General features: G+C 40.2%; 1 protein-coding gene across 7 annotated transcripts in view; it reads left to right on the forward strand.

Moving 5' to 3' along the window:
• LOC106951384 (mitogen-activated protein kinase kinase kinase kinase 4-like) overlaps positions 1 to 13,522 on the forward strand; it is a 106,025-nt gene extending 92,503 nt beyond the window's left edge. For all 7 annotated transcript variants that reach the window (XM_015038885.1, XM_015038886.1, XM_015038887.1 and 4 more), the window contains 8 exons: positions 1,711 to 1,878; positions 2,904 to 3,047; positions 5,657 to 5,791; positions 7,216 to 7,316; positions 7,399 to 7,548; positions 7,689 to 7,848; positions 8,641 to 8,780; positions 10,041 to 13,522. In XM_015038885.1, the coding sequence (XP_014894371.1) occupies positions 1,711 to 1,878; positions 2,904 to 3,047; positions 5,657 to 5,791; positions 7,216 to 7,316; positions 7,399 to 7,548; positions 7,689 to 7,848; positions 8,641 to 8,780; positions 10,041 to 10,124 (1,082 nt within the window). In that variant the 3' untranslated portion in view covers positions 10,125 to 13,522. The remainder of the gene's footprint in view (positions 1 to 1,710; positions 1,879 to 2,903; positions 3,048 to 5,656; positions 5,792 to 7,215; positions 7,317 to 7,398; positions 7,549 to 7,688; positions 7,849 to 8,640; positions 8,781 to 10,040) is intronic.
• The last annotated feature ends 1,552 nt before the right edge of the window (positions 13,523 to 15,074 follow it).

Raw genomic sequence — 15,074 nt, forward strand, 5'->3', positions numbered from 1 at the left:
ACGATTTTTTTCTCTGCGGGACTTTCCTGTCAGACAAAAGTTTGAGTTGCATGGAAACATCTTCATTGTGTTTTTTGACTAAAGGCGGTTGAGGCTAACCGGTAACTAGCTGCTAAAATGCCCTTGCTAGTTAGCTGGCTAGCTCTTTTACTTCTGTCATGGACAGACAGCGTTCATTTTTACTCACTTCTGTTGCCGTATGAGGATAGGAGCAAAAAAAAAATAATAATAATGCTTGGTACTATGGAGGAGAAGCATAAAGCCGGATTAACAGTTTTTATTATGCTTGATAGTAAGGCAGCAAGTTCCCCCAACAATCTCTGTATATGTATAGTTTTTTGTCTTAAATTTCATTCAAGGTGGCATTAAAAAGGTCTTTAAAAGTCTTACATTTTACATGCTGAAACCTGCAGATACCAGGTTTTAAAACATTGTATGCTAATATGAACATTTATTAAGAGTTCTGCTGGGGAAAACCTTTATTTTGCTCTGCTATTGTATCCAAAGAGAAACGTGCCTTATAAAATAAACTTAAAGCAATATGTACACATACACTGCACGCTACTTCAAAAAATGTGTTTTTGTTTTCCATAATAATGTTCAGTAAGATGCTACATAACTTAGAGAGAACTGATGAGCGTCGGGGAAGAATTTGATGTCGTTATGATCCCCGAGGTCCGTCCCTCTGCTTTAGTTTTATCTGAGGTCAAACAGACAGTTTCCTCTGTTCTTTGATCAAACAGATCCTCCTTAATTTAGTTTCTGACCAGTCAGCCTCTCCTGAGTTACTCGCTCCATCCAGTTGCATGTATGATGTCCGGTTGGGACCCAAAATCAGAACCAGACGCCTTGAGCTCCAGAGGTTGGAAGCTGAGCTTGTGAAGCCTTTCCAGAAAAAATCCGTACAGACTCGCCTTGGTAATTTGTACTCGTACAGTTTAAAATCCAGTTTACAAACAAAACACTCTTATCGCAGCGGCCCTCATGTTTCCATCGCCATTATGCTGCTGTAATCAAGGCCAACTGTTACGGACCGGTATGCCGAGTCCCTGCCTCCTCTAATGCGCCTGGTGACCCGCCAGTGATCTCTAAACATTTCCAGAAAGCAGCGGTGAAACAGATGAGAGCCGCTCACTCCCAATGGTTGATCTGGTCTGTAATCACTGAAAACATTTTCTATATCGAACTGATGATCTATATCGAACTGTCATCCTCTGATCATATCAGTTTTCCAGATGCTGTTTTAAGAAAACATTTTCTGCCGTTAGTTCACCGTATAGCGAGGCCGTCCATTTGTGAACATTTGCGACCCTAAAGTGATTTTCTGCCATCCTTAACCACAAAGAGAAATGCACAAACTAGGTTTTCCAGCTCAAGGTTGGAGTTTTAAAAGAGAAATAATCTTGCAAAGTATGTCAGTGCCTTTCTGTTGACTAGATGATCTTCATCTTTGTCATGGCTCATTTCTTATTTTAACCCTTGCGATTAATTCATTTGCAATTTCCCTTTGAAGATTTCTGTCGCGATAAAAGTCTTAAGTTGCGTAAAAATACTTTATTTTAAACAAAAATAGCAAAAAAATTAAAAAGATCAACATTTTGTGGTCCTCAATTACTTTCCACTTGAAGAAAACGCTTTTCTAAGCGATCCTCACCCCGTCTGGTAAACTCCTTCACCGTCCCACCTGAGCCCTTCCCTTTGACCTTTTAGGCTACGCGAACGACGCCCGGCTGGCGGAGGCACTGAGGGCCGACCCGTCCCGGAAAGGCTCTGTGGTCAACGTCAACCCGGTCAACACCCGCCCTCAGAGCGACACGCCGGAGATCCGCAAGTACAAGAAGAGGTTCAACTCCGAGATCCTGTGTGCCGCACTTTGGGGTAAAGGTCGTCTGTTTCGGATGGGGGTGATGAGTTTCCGGTTAGTTCTGTAGAAGAGAGGAAACAGAGGGAGTTGTGAGGGAAAAATGCAGAGATCATGTTTACATCTTCACCACAGGGGGTCAGCAATGCCCTGATGGGAAGAGCTGCTGTGTTTCCGACATGGACAGTCCAGTAATCACTGCTGCTGCATGACAATGTGTTGCTTGGAAACAATTCACTGTCATTAAAGATAAAAAAAAAAAAAACAATAACTTTCCACCCCAACAGTAAGGTCATTTTGGATTATTTCGAATTTTAGAAGAATAAAATAACAAAAATGTTCTGTACTTTGCAAGAATATCCATATGCCTTGAACTTTTATTAATTTGGTCCCATTACCAACAAACTTAAATGTATTTTATTAAGATTTGGAAGAAAAATAATGTATGTTATTCACATCTAATTATAAAAACATTCTAAAAGTTGTCTTGTCCATTTTGGACAACTAATAGTTGTACATGTCACCCATCTGACAGGGGAGAAGAAATAAAGTCATTGGTGATGCAGTAAAAATGTGAAAGGCGCGTAACCTTTTTGCCCACATCTACCTCTGCACACCACCCTGGACACACGGCTGTGGCTGTGAAACATGGTGGTGGCAGCATCATGCTGTGTGGATGCTTTATCTCACCTGATCGTAATCCAATTCAGAATTTATACCAAGACCAAAATACTGATTTATTTTGCTAAAACCCGGCCGGTAGAGATGTATCACTAAAGTGAATAGATGCAATCCATGCATTTCAGATTTTATTTAAAATGAAAAAACGATGTGGAAAAGTCGCCTTTAAGTTGAATAAAGAATAGCAGATTTTTTGCTCAAAAGCAGATTGTTTTGTATTGCGTCCCTGCAGCGAAGCCTGCAAATTCACAAAACCCGCATTAAAGATTGGTACAACGCCACAGACGACATGCTGTGATTCAATTTGGGATTACCAGGTGGGATGTTCTCCTTGATATACATTTCTGTCTGTGTGCTCAAGGCGTGAACTTGTTGGTGGGAACAGAGAGCGGCCTGATGCTGCTGGATCGCAGCGGTCAGGGGAAGGTTTACCCTCTGATCAACCGGCGGCGCTTCCAGCAGATGGACGTCCTCGAGGGACTCAACGTCCTCGTCACTATATCAGGTGAGCATACTTCACAGAAGGTACAAAAAAACGCAAAGGTTTTGCATTTTAGGCGGCAAAGTCTATGCAGGGACAGAGTGTCCATGCATACTTAAGAAGTCTTAAATTCATGTGTGTAAAATTAAAGCCTTAAAAATGTCTCATATTCGTTTTAAAAAGGAAGTTGCTCTGTAATATCGTAAGACAAAATTTAAGACTATTCAATATCATGTATTCAGTTTTTTTTATTTCTGTTTCTCCTGGGTCTTTTCTGACAGGTGAAAGTTTGTGTCACTCAGACTCCTTCATTGCCTTGAGATGGTTGAGGCTACTGTCAAATAGCTGCTAGTTTTCCCCTTGCTAGCTAGCAGGCTAGCTTTTTGTCTATTTATGCAGTCTATTTGTCAGTGCAAATTTATGTGCAGTTGACTGAATGAACTTTGTACATTTCTGTAATAGTAGGTCTTCAATTCCATTCTTAGAGGTTCTTAAAAGTCTTAAATTTGCGTAAGTGAAACTTGCAGAAAGCCTGAGTTGCTAATATACCCTTGCTAGATAGCTAGCTAGTTGGCTTGTTTGTGTCTGTCATTTGTCAGTGCAAATTTATCGGCAGTGCGCTGGATGAACTTTATACATTTCTGTCGAGATACAGGTCTTCAATCCAATTCAGAGGGGTTTTAAGAATCTTAAATTTGAGTATGTGAAACTCGCAGGAACCCTGGGTTAAGTTGAAGACCAGGACAATGACACAGACTGATGCTTGGAAACTGAAAATACCGAGAAGCTATAATTGACTTTGAGACATAAAACTAGTTTCACTTCCTTTTCTCTGTCTCCTTTTGTCCAGTCTGCTTCCCTCTTTGAACTATTGTCACACATCATAACACACAATCCTGCAAGTGCAAGCAAAACGTGCAGCATTCTGTACTCCTTCATGACAAAAGCGTTCGCAAATGAAACAGAGACGCCTGCGAGTTTCGGACCAATTTAAGCCCAATTTTCTCAGACTGAAAGTGCATCCGCATCCCCACTTCTCCTCTTTGTGCAAGCTACTACTTGTGCATCCCCACTTCTCCTCTTTGTGCAAGCTACTACTTGTGCATCCCTACTTCTCCTCTTTCTCAATAGCCCACACGCGGTGTCACAACATACATTTTGAGCTCAGCGGATGTTGCGTGAAGAGCACGTTGTGTGCGTATACGCTTTGTGATTCTGACATACAGCCGAGCTTTTCCATGATGGAAGGAAACGACACACACGTCCATGTTCGTCTGTGAAACTCGTTTGCATTTCCGACATGTAAAAATAATCTACACGTCATGGACGCCTCTCAGCTCGTCGGGACGTATGAAAGAACTTCTGCGAGTTAGACCACATCCTGACGGACTGATGTAAGAAGATTGCCAGGAGACAACGTAAATAAAGGCCATACAATTTAAGTGAACATGATTTAATGCAACTTGGATGTTTCTGATCACGAAAATCAGATATTCTGTAATTCTGCAACGTCGCCAGAACATTCTTAAAGTAAAAGAGAGTCATATGACGTCTATAGAGCGTCCAAAAGACACAGCGAAACAGAGAAGCTATGTACATTTCAAATATTTTTATGCATTTTGCATCCATTTTGATTTCTCTTTTCAGTTAGTCATTTAGATATAATGTCATACCAGGAAGTCACACAATAAAATGGTTTGACCATCCAACCTGCAAACCAGGAAATGCCTCGTGTCATCAACTTTCTCTGAGTTTCAGCTCCATGGTGATGAATATCCTAACAACTTCTGTGAACTGCTAAAGTTGCCAAATAAATTTTTGGAAAGCAGAATTTTAATGCATGACAATGGAATTCACAGCCTAGCAAATATTGCATCAGACTTGTCCTTTGCGGTTTCAGTTTTGCATATATTGACTTTGTGATGACAAATGTGATTCACTATGTTTTGCAGCTGTGATGGCAATAAAGTTTTGCAACTGTTTGTGCTTCTTTTAAACAATGTTTGCTACCCTAAACAATCTCATCCAAGGATATAAAACTGGCAAACTGCCTGAATACCCACTGCATCTGTGGCTTTATTCCCATTGACCATATAACTGCACAGTTTGACGTTTCGAGAATAAATTTGCTTAATGGAAACGAGCCAATTTTCTTTAAAAACTCATTTTTGAACAGGATGAGGTGGCTGTTTGGGTGAATCAGAATTGGTGTATTTTACTGAACTGCAATGAAAATGCTTGGTTTTGTTTTGTTTTTGTTTTTTTTGCATCCCTCGAGTCACACCCCGTTAAAATCCCATGGAAATTGAAGCAATTAAAAGCTTAATTATCTTGATTAAGTTTTTAATTGAAGCAACCTTTATCTGATTTTTAGCTAAAGTGAAAACACAAAGTGTTGTCTGTGGATATGTTTACACTGTTGATATGTTTTATGTACTGAAAGAAATATTTCTTAGACTCTGACATTTTACAGAATTGAACGATCAGGGGTAAAACAGTTGATTTTATCCACACAGTCTTTGATCGGTTTGTCTCAACTAATTTCTTTGCTGTACTGATTTTACACACATTGATACTGATGTAAATGCTACCGTAACTTACAAATCTTTTCCTCCATTCTTGCGCCATGCCAGGTAAAAAGAACAAGCTCCGCGTCTACTACCTATCCTGGCTGAGGAACAAGATCCTTCACAACGACCCTGAGGTGGAGAAGAAACAGGGCTGGACCACCGTGGGGGATCTGGAGGGCTGTGTCCACTACAAAGTTGGTACGTAAGATTATACAAGGAATGTTAGTAGTTTCATCTCTAGGAGGAGTGTCCATAAATCTTATCTTCTAAACAGGGATTATATGGTTTTCCCTCTGTGCCTTAGTTTCAGCCAAAGCTAATTTCAGATGCTTCACAGGTTGCATTAAGTTCACTGTTTTAGTCTTTTAAGGCACACACACTCACTCAGTCCCTGGTTAAAGCTCGTTGATGCACACGACTTGGTTAAGATTCCTAAACTGTGCGACTTGCCGCCGTGTCACCAACACATTTTCCCAGATATACACAGTGATCTAAGGCACCGACAAAATATTAGTAAAGTTTCATCCTCACTCGTACCTTATGAAATACTGTCTCATTAGCTGACGTTGATCTGACCACCAGTGGTTTCAAACGGGAGACTCCAGCTTTATAAACTCACCCAATGATACAGAGCGGGTTTGTGTGTCCAAGACAGGCATGTCACCGATAAATAACAGGAGGAAAAACCTCGATTAGGAAATTTTATTTCAGTGGCAACCGAGAGGGCATGCAGCCACTCAGTCCTGTCTAAAACGCAGAATGTCCTTGGTGATTTTAGTGCCACTGAGCACTTCCTGTTGGAAACTCCACTCTCTCTACTGGAGCTGTCGACAAATATGTTTCCCATCAAAGATCTCGAGTTGATGTCGGTTTATACATTTCTTGAATTAACACATGTGGAAAGAAGGGGACTATTTATTGGATATTTCACAACACGCAAAGTATTTTTCATTTCTCCTAAATAGTTTACTAAAGGTTTGATGGTCAGATCAAAAATGATGATTGTTAGCTTCAATATGTTGTGTTGTTGAATTGCTAAAAGGTAGAAATCTTTCATTTGCAAAAAAAATATATATTCAGCAGACACCTTTGTTTTGGATGCAGTCTACAAAACTCAAACACGTCTGGTCTTACGAATGCTGTGTTTCTCCTGCTCTGGATGGAGTGTAAACTTTCCCATAAACACGTTTATTAAGTCTCATTGCACAGGCTGCATCAGTGCATTTGCTCAGAGATTTGGCAGGAGCAGATTTACTTTTGCGTCAAGCGCTAGGAAGACATGCAAACTAGGTTTGCACACATCTTTTAAAACAAATGCTGTCGAGAATTTGCTGCTTAGCACTTAAGAGCATGAGCTAACTTTGAAAACCTTCAATTAGCTTCAAAATGTTGAGTACTAAAGCACTATTTTACTAGACAGTTTTGTAAACTTTCAGTTGATTGCATTCAAGAAAAAAAGGAACAATGCATTAAAAATGGTGAACTGTAAATCTGTTAGTTTTACAAGATTATGAATCTTCTGAGGAGGTAAGCTTTATCCAATCAACATGACTGGACCAAGAAATTCTCCTTTTCTCTCTTTGCGTCATCCTGATGGTTCATTTAAATATTTATTTTTCCAGTAAAATACGAGAGGATCAAGTTCTTGGTTCTGGCTCTGAAGAACTCGGTGGAGGTCTACGCCTGGGCACCCAAACCCTACCACAAGTTCATGGCCTTCAAGGTACAGAAATGACTGGGATAGCTATAGCCAACAGCTGAGCCGCTAGCTTGTTTGTCTGAACTCAATTTACTGTCTTCAACAGTCTTTCGGTGACCTGGTGCACAAGCCCCTGCTGGTCGACCTCACTGTGGAGGAAGGGCAAAGGTTAAAGGTCATCTACGGCTCCTGTTCAGGCTTCCACGCCGTCGACGTCGACTCCGGTGCGGTCTATGACATCTACCTGCCAACCCACGTAAGAAACTCCCCGACATGGTGAACGGCATAGCCACCATGCTGTAGAGCAGCTGTTTCTCACTTCTTTGCTTAATGCTGGATGATGAAGTTGCCGAGACCGGTGGTCAAACGCACATCTTCTGATTTCTGTGCCTTCAGATCCAGAACAACATACAGTCTCACGCCATCATCATCCTCCCCAACACCGACGGCATCGAGCTGCTGGTGTGCTACGAGGACGAGGGGGTTTACGTCAACACCTACGGGCGCATCACCAAGGACGTGGTGCTGCAGTGGGGGGAGATGCCCACCTCCGTGGGTGAGTCGCTACGGCAATGACTCCACAACAGTGGTGGGCACACCTCCGCTTAGGCGCTAACAACTGAGCTAGCTTCTCATTCAGCGCTTTAACATTTAGTTTCCCCTGAATTAACTTCTCAAAGCACTAATTTATTTGGCTGTTTTGTAAAATTTCAGTTGAATAAAGTTTGACGTCTGTGTTGAAGTCTTGGTTATCGACTGATGAGAATGCTTCAAGTAGCTAGACGTTTGAATTTGTGGTGCAATAAATGATGTTTATTATTATTGTTTTGTACCCAGAATACGTCACTGGAGAACTACACCCTGTCCTTGAGTAAACAGTTTAAAAGTCTACTGATGTCCATTGTGCTTTCGGACCAAACCCCTGTTGTGGTCAGTTTGGCAAAACCAGCAACAGAGTTGGCAAATCTCAACAACTATAAAACTATATTAAGCTATAAAAGTATGACTTACTGACGCGTAACCATACCAAATTTGAACCTGCGACGTGTGTGTTGTAACACATGTTGTGTCATTGACACATGGTTGTATTTAGCACCTTAGCATTAGCTTCTGCTAAGTGCCATGTTTATATAACTCTTTATCGCTGGCAGAACTAATGTTTACTAATGCTTCAGGGTTAGCGCAGCTAACTTTTTTTAGTTAGCATTGCCCACTACTGCTACACAGCAAACAAGCATGTATGCACATTTATCTGCACCCTTCTACATTTTTATCTACTAAGTATGTGTTCACTTTAACCCTATACTTCTAGTAACTTTAGTGTATTAACTTGTAAATCTCTCCTCAGCCTACATTCGCTCCAACCAGATCATGGGCTGGGGCGAGAAGGCCATAGAGATCCGCTCAGTGGAAACTGGTCACCTTGATGGAGTCTTTATGCATAAGAGAGCCCAGAGACTCAAGTTCCTCTGTGAAAGAAACGATAAGGTGAGAACGAATGATGGAAAAAAAAAGCAAAAACTTCATATGCTACAAAACCGTTTGTTTTGTTACAACCACAAACTTGAACACACCATGTTGAGATTTTATGTGATAAACTGAAACAAAATTGAAGTTGATTGGAAATTTGAAAGAAAATGCTTCACTCATGTTTTACAAATACAGATTTTAAAGCTCATTGCTAAGCCTCCATTTGCAAAATATATCAAGCTCAGTCACAGTAGGCGATAGATTGTCCCAGTAATTACTGCGATATCATTTTAAAGTAATATATGGCATAATAATTCAAGATTGCCCTCTAAAAGACAAAAAAACTTTAATTTTGCACATGCTTAACACTGGAATTGGAAGATAATTCAATCCAAAATAAAACACAGTAATCAAAAACAATAAAAACACATACAACCAAAACCATGAATAAAAGTCTCTGTAAACAAAATTGCCCTTCAAACAATATTAATCATCAGAATGGAAATGATCAAGCTCATTTTAATTTAATTGCCTAAGTCAGACTGGGATTAAATTACACACGAGTGAATTTTATTTAGGAGGCATCAGAGTAAAAGACATTCAAAAGCATGAATTATCTGCCCTGTATTTCACAATTATGCACTACTTTGTGTTGATCTATCAAATAAAATCCCAATTTAGTACATTGAAATTTGTGGTTGTGAAGTGACCAAATGTAAGAAAGTTAATGAGGTTTGAATGGGAGGTGCGAATAGGTCCAACTCCACATTACACCACATTTCCTTGCTCTGGCTGCATGGCTGTGCTGACATGACTGCAGGACATTCCAGAGTTGCACCGAAATTTGTTCAATGAAACTTTCTGCTGCTGAAATTGGCTCCATATTTCAACCTGCTGTACAAAAATCATAAATCAAGAAGTCGCACACAAATACTAATATTGAATCCATTCTGCGGAGGATCACACGTGCAAGCTGTGAAACTGAAATGATTTTCTACATTTTCAGTGTTGTTGGCCCAGCTGTGTCCAAATTGCCCAAGTTTCTCTTCTCCCTTTTCTGAATTTACTTCCCGTTTGTCCAGAGAAAAAAGCCTAATGAAAATTAGACCTTGGATTTGTTTTTGGTTGGTGGATTTATTTTTTTTTCTCCCTCTTTGTGCACCCCACGTTTTGACAGGCTTGAACTTAGGGGAATTATTTCTTTCAGGAAGCATGTAAGTAATTTGTCAAACAAAAGCCCCAGATAAAATTCCCACCCGCATCCTGTTTCCTTTCTAGGTGTTCTTCGCCTCTGTTCGGCCCGGAGGCTCCAGCCAGGTCTACTTCATGACTCTGGGCCGAAGCAACCTTCTCAGCTGGTAGAGGTCCACGCCCTGCCCTCCTGTCTTTTCTCCTCATCCTTCGCATCGTCCCCCCCTCACACCTCGCTAACACTGGATCTCAGAACCCACTTCTGATGTTTCTGTCAATCCTCGGACAACGAAAACAGCCGGCTTGAGACCCATCAGCGCGGTCCACGGCGTCAACCTCACCCCGTTTTCTTCCCCCGTGCTTCCGGGGAGGGGCCTCAACCTGGCGACGCGGCGAAGACCGCCGCTTTCCTCGGAAATACCGGAAGTGACGACTTCCTTACAGAAGTAAAACCAATAGCTTACATGTTAAAGGAGGTAGAAATTAAAACAAATGTGAATTTAATAAAAGAGGACAGACGACGTTGTGTGTTTTTCCTCTCAGCCTGTCTTGGTGCTTGTCATGTTACGATGGGATCGATGTTGAACTTCCGCTTCGTTTCCGTGCTCTCGAGTCGGTCCAGTAACATCGATGTCTTTTAAACTAGGAGTTCAGCAAACGCCACTCTCTTCTTCTCCTGCTACTACTTTCTGAAGGTCTGCCTCTTGGAAGGGATTTCGTCTTATTTACGCGACGGCGGTGTGTTTTTAGAAGCAGGTTTTGGGTCAGACAAGCACGCGGGTGAGACCAGGTGTTTTTAACGGGGGGCGCGCGCGCGTGTGTGATGATGTTGCTTTAAAGAAAAAAAAAATCACAGGATGACGGAGAGAGAAAGGACCAGTCAGGCAGGTGGGTTTCAAATTAGTATTTTATGAATTCTTCTAGAGAGGTGTAACAGAGTGGAGTTAAACGCGTCTTTAAGCTTTTATTTTCCATTCATGCGCATTCAGCCGCGAGAAGAAGGCGATAGAAACCGACAGTCTGAACTCCACTTGAGAAACTTGAACTGCTGTGAATAGCTATTCCATGACTAACTTTAAAAAAAAAAAAAAATGTGGGGTGTTTATGAACTGATGATGTTAGAAGAACGTTCAGCATGTGTGTGTAAGTGTGTGTGGTCGGAGAGTTCGGTGTTGTCGGCGAGTTGAATTCCCGCGGCAGAGAGGCGAACGCATGACTCAGCAGGTTTTGTTTCAGGTGCGGGAGGCGGACTTCTATCTTCCATTTCCCCCCCTTCTTTCGGCTCGTTTCACCTTCCATCGATTATTATTATTATTTGTATGTACTCAATGCACTAAGTGTCCAGAATGTAGAGAGACTTCTTACTGTGTGGTGGTCCAAGGCATGAGATGATGTTTCGCTTCGTATCTTTGTCACAAGTGGTCGATTCTAGGTGTTTCAATTTCAAGTTTTAAGTGAATAAAAGCTGCTGCAGCAGAGCCTCTGCGTCAGGTGTGGAGATGCTTTTGTTTTCCGAAACCATGGCAACGCCACTTCACCCCCATCCCGGTGTTTCAGAGTCAAGGAGCGTCTTCTGGCGTCCGGATAGCCCTGCTTGCTTTAACGTGAGGACTGAAACTTTGTCGTTCTAAAACTAACACTTTGGACTTAAATGTTACCGTGATGAAATGTTGCCATCCCCAACCTGGCAACACGGAGCAGAGCTTCTTCTTTTCCCTCCTCATTTCGACAAAAACAGACGATGCATTCGTATCTCAACGAATCAGAATATCATCCAAATTTTCATTCGTTTTCATAATACAGATAAGCAGTGTAATGTTTTAAGGTGTTTATTTCTGTAATTTTGGATCATTGCTGCAAATGAAAACCTAAAACCAGCCAGCTGATTACGGCTCCCCAAACGTTTCCAATGACCTTAAGATGGCACAAATTGGCAGTATGAAGATAAATTAGCTGAAAAAGTTTTTGCATTAGGATCAAGTCGGGATTTTTCCCCCGCTGTATTGAAATTAGTGTATTTTGGAAAAGTGTAATGCCTACACATTTTTTTACTTCTAACTTTTTCTCATTAATCCGGGTAAGACTCTGGTTCTGAAATGACATCCAAGTCTTCTCCTCCTTAATCTGCCCCAAACTCTTGAAGGGCTTTGGTTCACCAACCTCTATTCATGCTTCTTGTCCATTTTGCTTTCTACCACACATTTTCAATCCGTTGTTATTCTTGGATAAATCTTCTTTAACCTTTTGTTGAGAACCTTTTACTGAGAGGCTGAATTCTGGGCTTTTATTGGCTGCAAGGCGCCACCATCAAAATTACTGAATGAATCTGATTTAATCAACACACACTTTGCTCTATTCACTGTAAATATCGAAATAAATGATTTTTCCGGTGATATTCTGATCCGTAGAGATGCTCCTGTTTTCTTTCACCCTAAACCTGCTTAGATTACAGATGTCTGTACATTCAACGAGCTGCAGCGTTGATCTCCTTCATCCGGTCCAGCTGGATTTTCCTCCATTTCCAGACATTTTTTTTAAAAAAAGTTGCACATTTCTGTTTAAAAAAAGAGGGGAGGACAGAAGAGAATCCCATTTGTGCTTAGACTTCATGTCCAAACATGTTTTTATCAGGATGCAAACAAGGGTCTCTTGCGTGTGTTTTCCCTCTTCCCTCCTGACAACAATCACACACACACCTCCAGGCTCTTATCAGTCACGTAGCTCATGTCCCAAACCCTTCGCTCCAAAAGTTAACGGAGAGTAGTATCCGCCATGTTTGCTTTACTGCATTAAAGGCCATCGGAGAGTGGCTGACTTTGTGAAAAATAATGTGATTATTATGACTATTAATAATGGGTTAAATAAAAGGTGAATGATGTGAGAAAAAGTGATCCGCTCGCGGGTTAAAGTTGGAACAAGTGCCAAGAGGGCAGCATTTAAAGCGTGTGAAACTATTGTTATTAAAAACCACTTCTTGGATATTCTTTTTAAAAATTAAAACAAACACACAAAAAATCACTTGAAGCATTGTGTATTCTTAAGTTTTAGAGGTAGTTAGGAAACTTACTAGTTTTTTGTTGTTTCTGTAAGTCTATGTACACGTAAATATGCGACTGCGGTGGTTGAATATTATTACACTCACCTTAGGTGGAAAAAAATGTTTACAGAGGCAATGTTTCGTTACACTAATGTGTGCATCACGGTATTTATGTTTAACGCATCTTGGTTCCTTACACTTTGGTTCTGCTTTTTGAGCCTGTTTTTTTTCTTTCTTTCTTTCTAATTGGATATTTATTGTTTTCTACCATCTCTCCACTGAACCACCTACAACGGAAACAATAACGAACACATTGCTGTTCTTTTCAGGTATTCGCGTAACGCTACTTGACCGCGGTAACTTTGCAGTAACGTTCCCTGCAGGCTTGGATGTGAGGCAATGTATTTTCCTCTGTTTCTGCCATGCTTCTCTAACTTATGTCCTCTCTGTGTATGACAGGAAGTCGTGTAGTTTCCTGATTATTTTTGTTTTGTTTTTGTTTTCTTTGAATAAACTTTAAAAGTAATTTTCAGAGTGTATCATCCGTCGGTGGTGGTTTGCTGCTTGTTTGTTCCCCAAAAACAAACGAGAAGGACAAGAGATTTTGCGTCACATGTTGGCCAACTTGATCCACTTTGTTCTACCATTTTCAAATCAGTGACTTAACGACTCAACACAGATTCCCTTGCAACACAGTTTAGTACAACAATAACAACAACTTCCTGCACAACGCACGCTGTTCGGATTTAAAACCAAAAACACCTCGACCGTATCGTAAATGATAACTTCTGGGAGAAGTCGCGTGCGGTGCCACTGTGTCTGATTTCAGGTTGACTGTGTGTCTCGACTCGACTAAAAAGGAGAAGTATTTGCAAATTAAAGTTTTCAAAGGCATCTTGTGCAAAGGTATATAAATAGGTCTGGGTAATTTTAAAATGTAAGGTTCCCAAGGTGAAACAAAAATAAAAAGAAGAAATGGAATATGTGAAAGGCCTAATCTCCAAAGGGAAGTACAAAAACAAATATTCCAATAAATTCATCTTATTCTTTGGATTAAGATTCGTTTTAAGGTTTCAACACAATGACAACAGGGAAGGAGGTTAAAAATTAAATCTAGTTTGTACTGTTTGGATGAATACCTTTGCGGGGGGGGGGGACAAAACAGGTTTGTCAAACTCTAGTCATCTGACCTGTGCTGTCGAGTATCAGGGCATCAGATGCAGAGGTGCTTGGAATAATTCCCAAAACATGCAACATCTTCTGATTTCTCAACGGCCGGTCATGAGTTGAAAGAACAACGTGCTGATCTTTTAACCTCTGTGCTAACAATATAGGCGCTTTGTTCTTGTGGAAGGCCTGCTATGAGCTTGTTTATTTCCAGATGTACCTTCACTAGTTTAGGTGGTATGACCCAGTCTGTAGAGCTTTGAAAGATAATTATATTTTTCAATCCTCCAAGTGAAAATGTAACTTTAACAAAATATTAACAAATCTGTGTCCACAAAAGAAAAAGTTAAAAATGTATGAAAAAAAAAAGAGAGAAGTTGCAACGTTTGTTTACTGCTGCAAACGAGACATTGAGTTTTTCCTTGTGTTTTGGCATCCTCATAAAAACATGTTAGTTAAATGACATGTTTTTGTTTTTTTTAAAGGTCAGCATCCGTCAGGTATTGGAATTTCAATATCTGAATTTAATTTAATCTACCAGTAACACTTTTTTTTTAAATCCAGAAGGGTTTTACTTAAGCGTTTTTTGTGTTGTTTTGGGCCACGTCCTAAAACCTATTATGATTAAACTCAGCACATACAGACAGTGATACTGGTCCGTCATTGTACACATCTGAAATTACACTTAGACTTAGAAAACAATAATTACATGAGTTAGGATGAGCAGCATTATTGTTTATCTTTAAATTCTTGTCAGTTTTAAATTTGTAAAATCTGAACCACAGACATTTTTTACACATCTCAAGTTTTAAACTGTATACCATATATATATATATATATATATATATATATATATATATATATATATATATATATATATATATATATATATATATAGTATATATATATACATATAC

The sequence above is a fragment of the Poecilia latipinna genome, unplaced genomic scaffold (genome assembly GCF_001443285.1).
Source record: "Poecilia latipinna isolate Pla-1442-1.1 unplaced genomic scaffold, P_latipinna-1.0 Scaffold456, whole genome shotgun sequence".
NCBI lineage: Eukaryota > Metazoa > Chordata > Actinopteri > Cyprinodontiformes > Poeciliidae > Poecilia > Poecilia latipinna.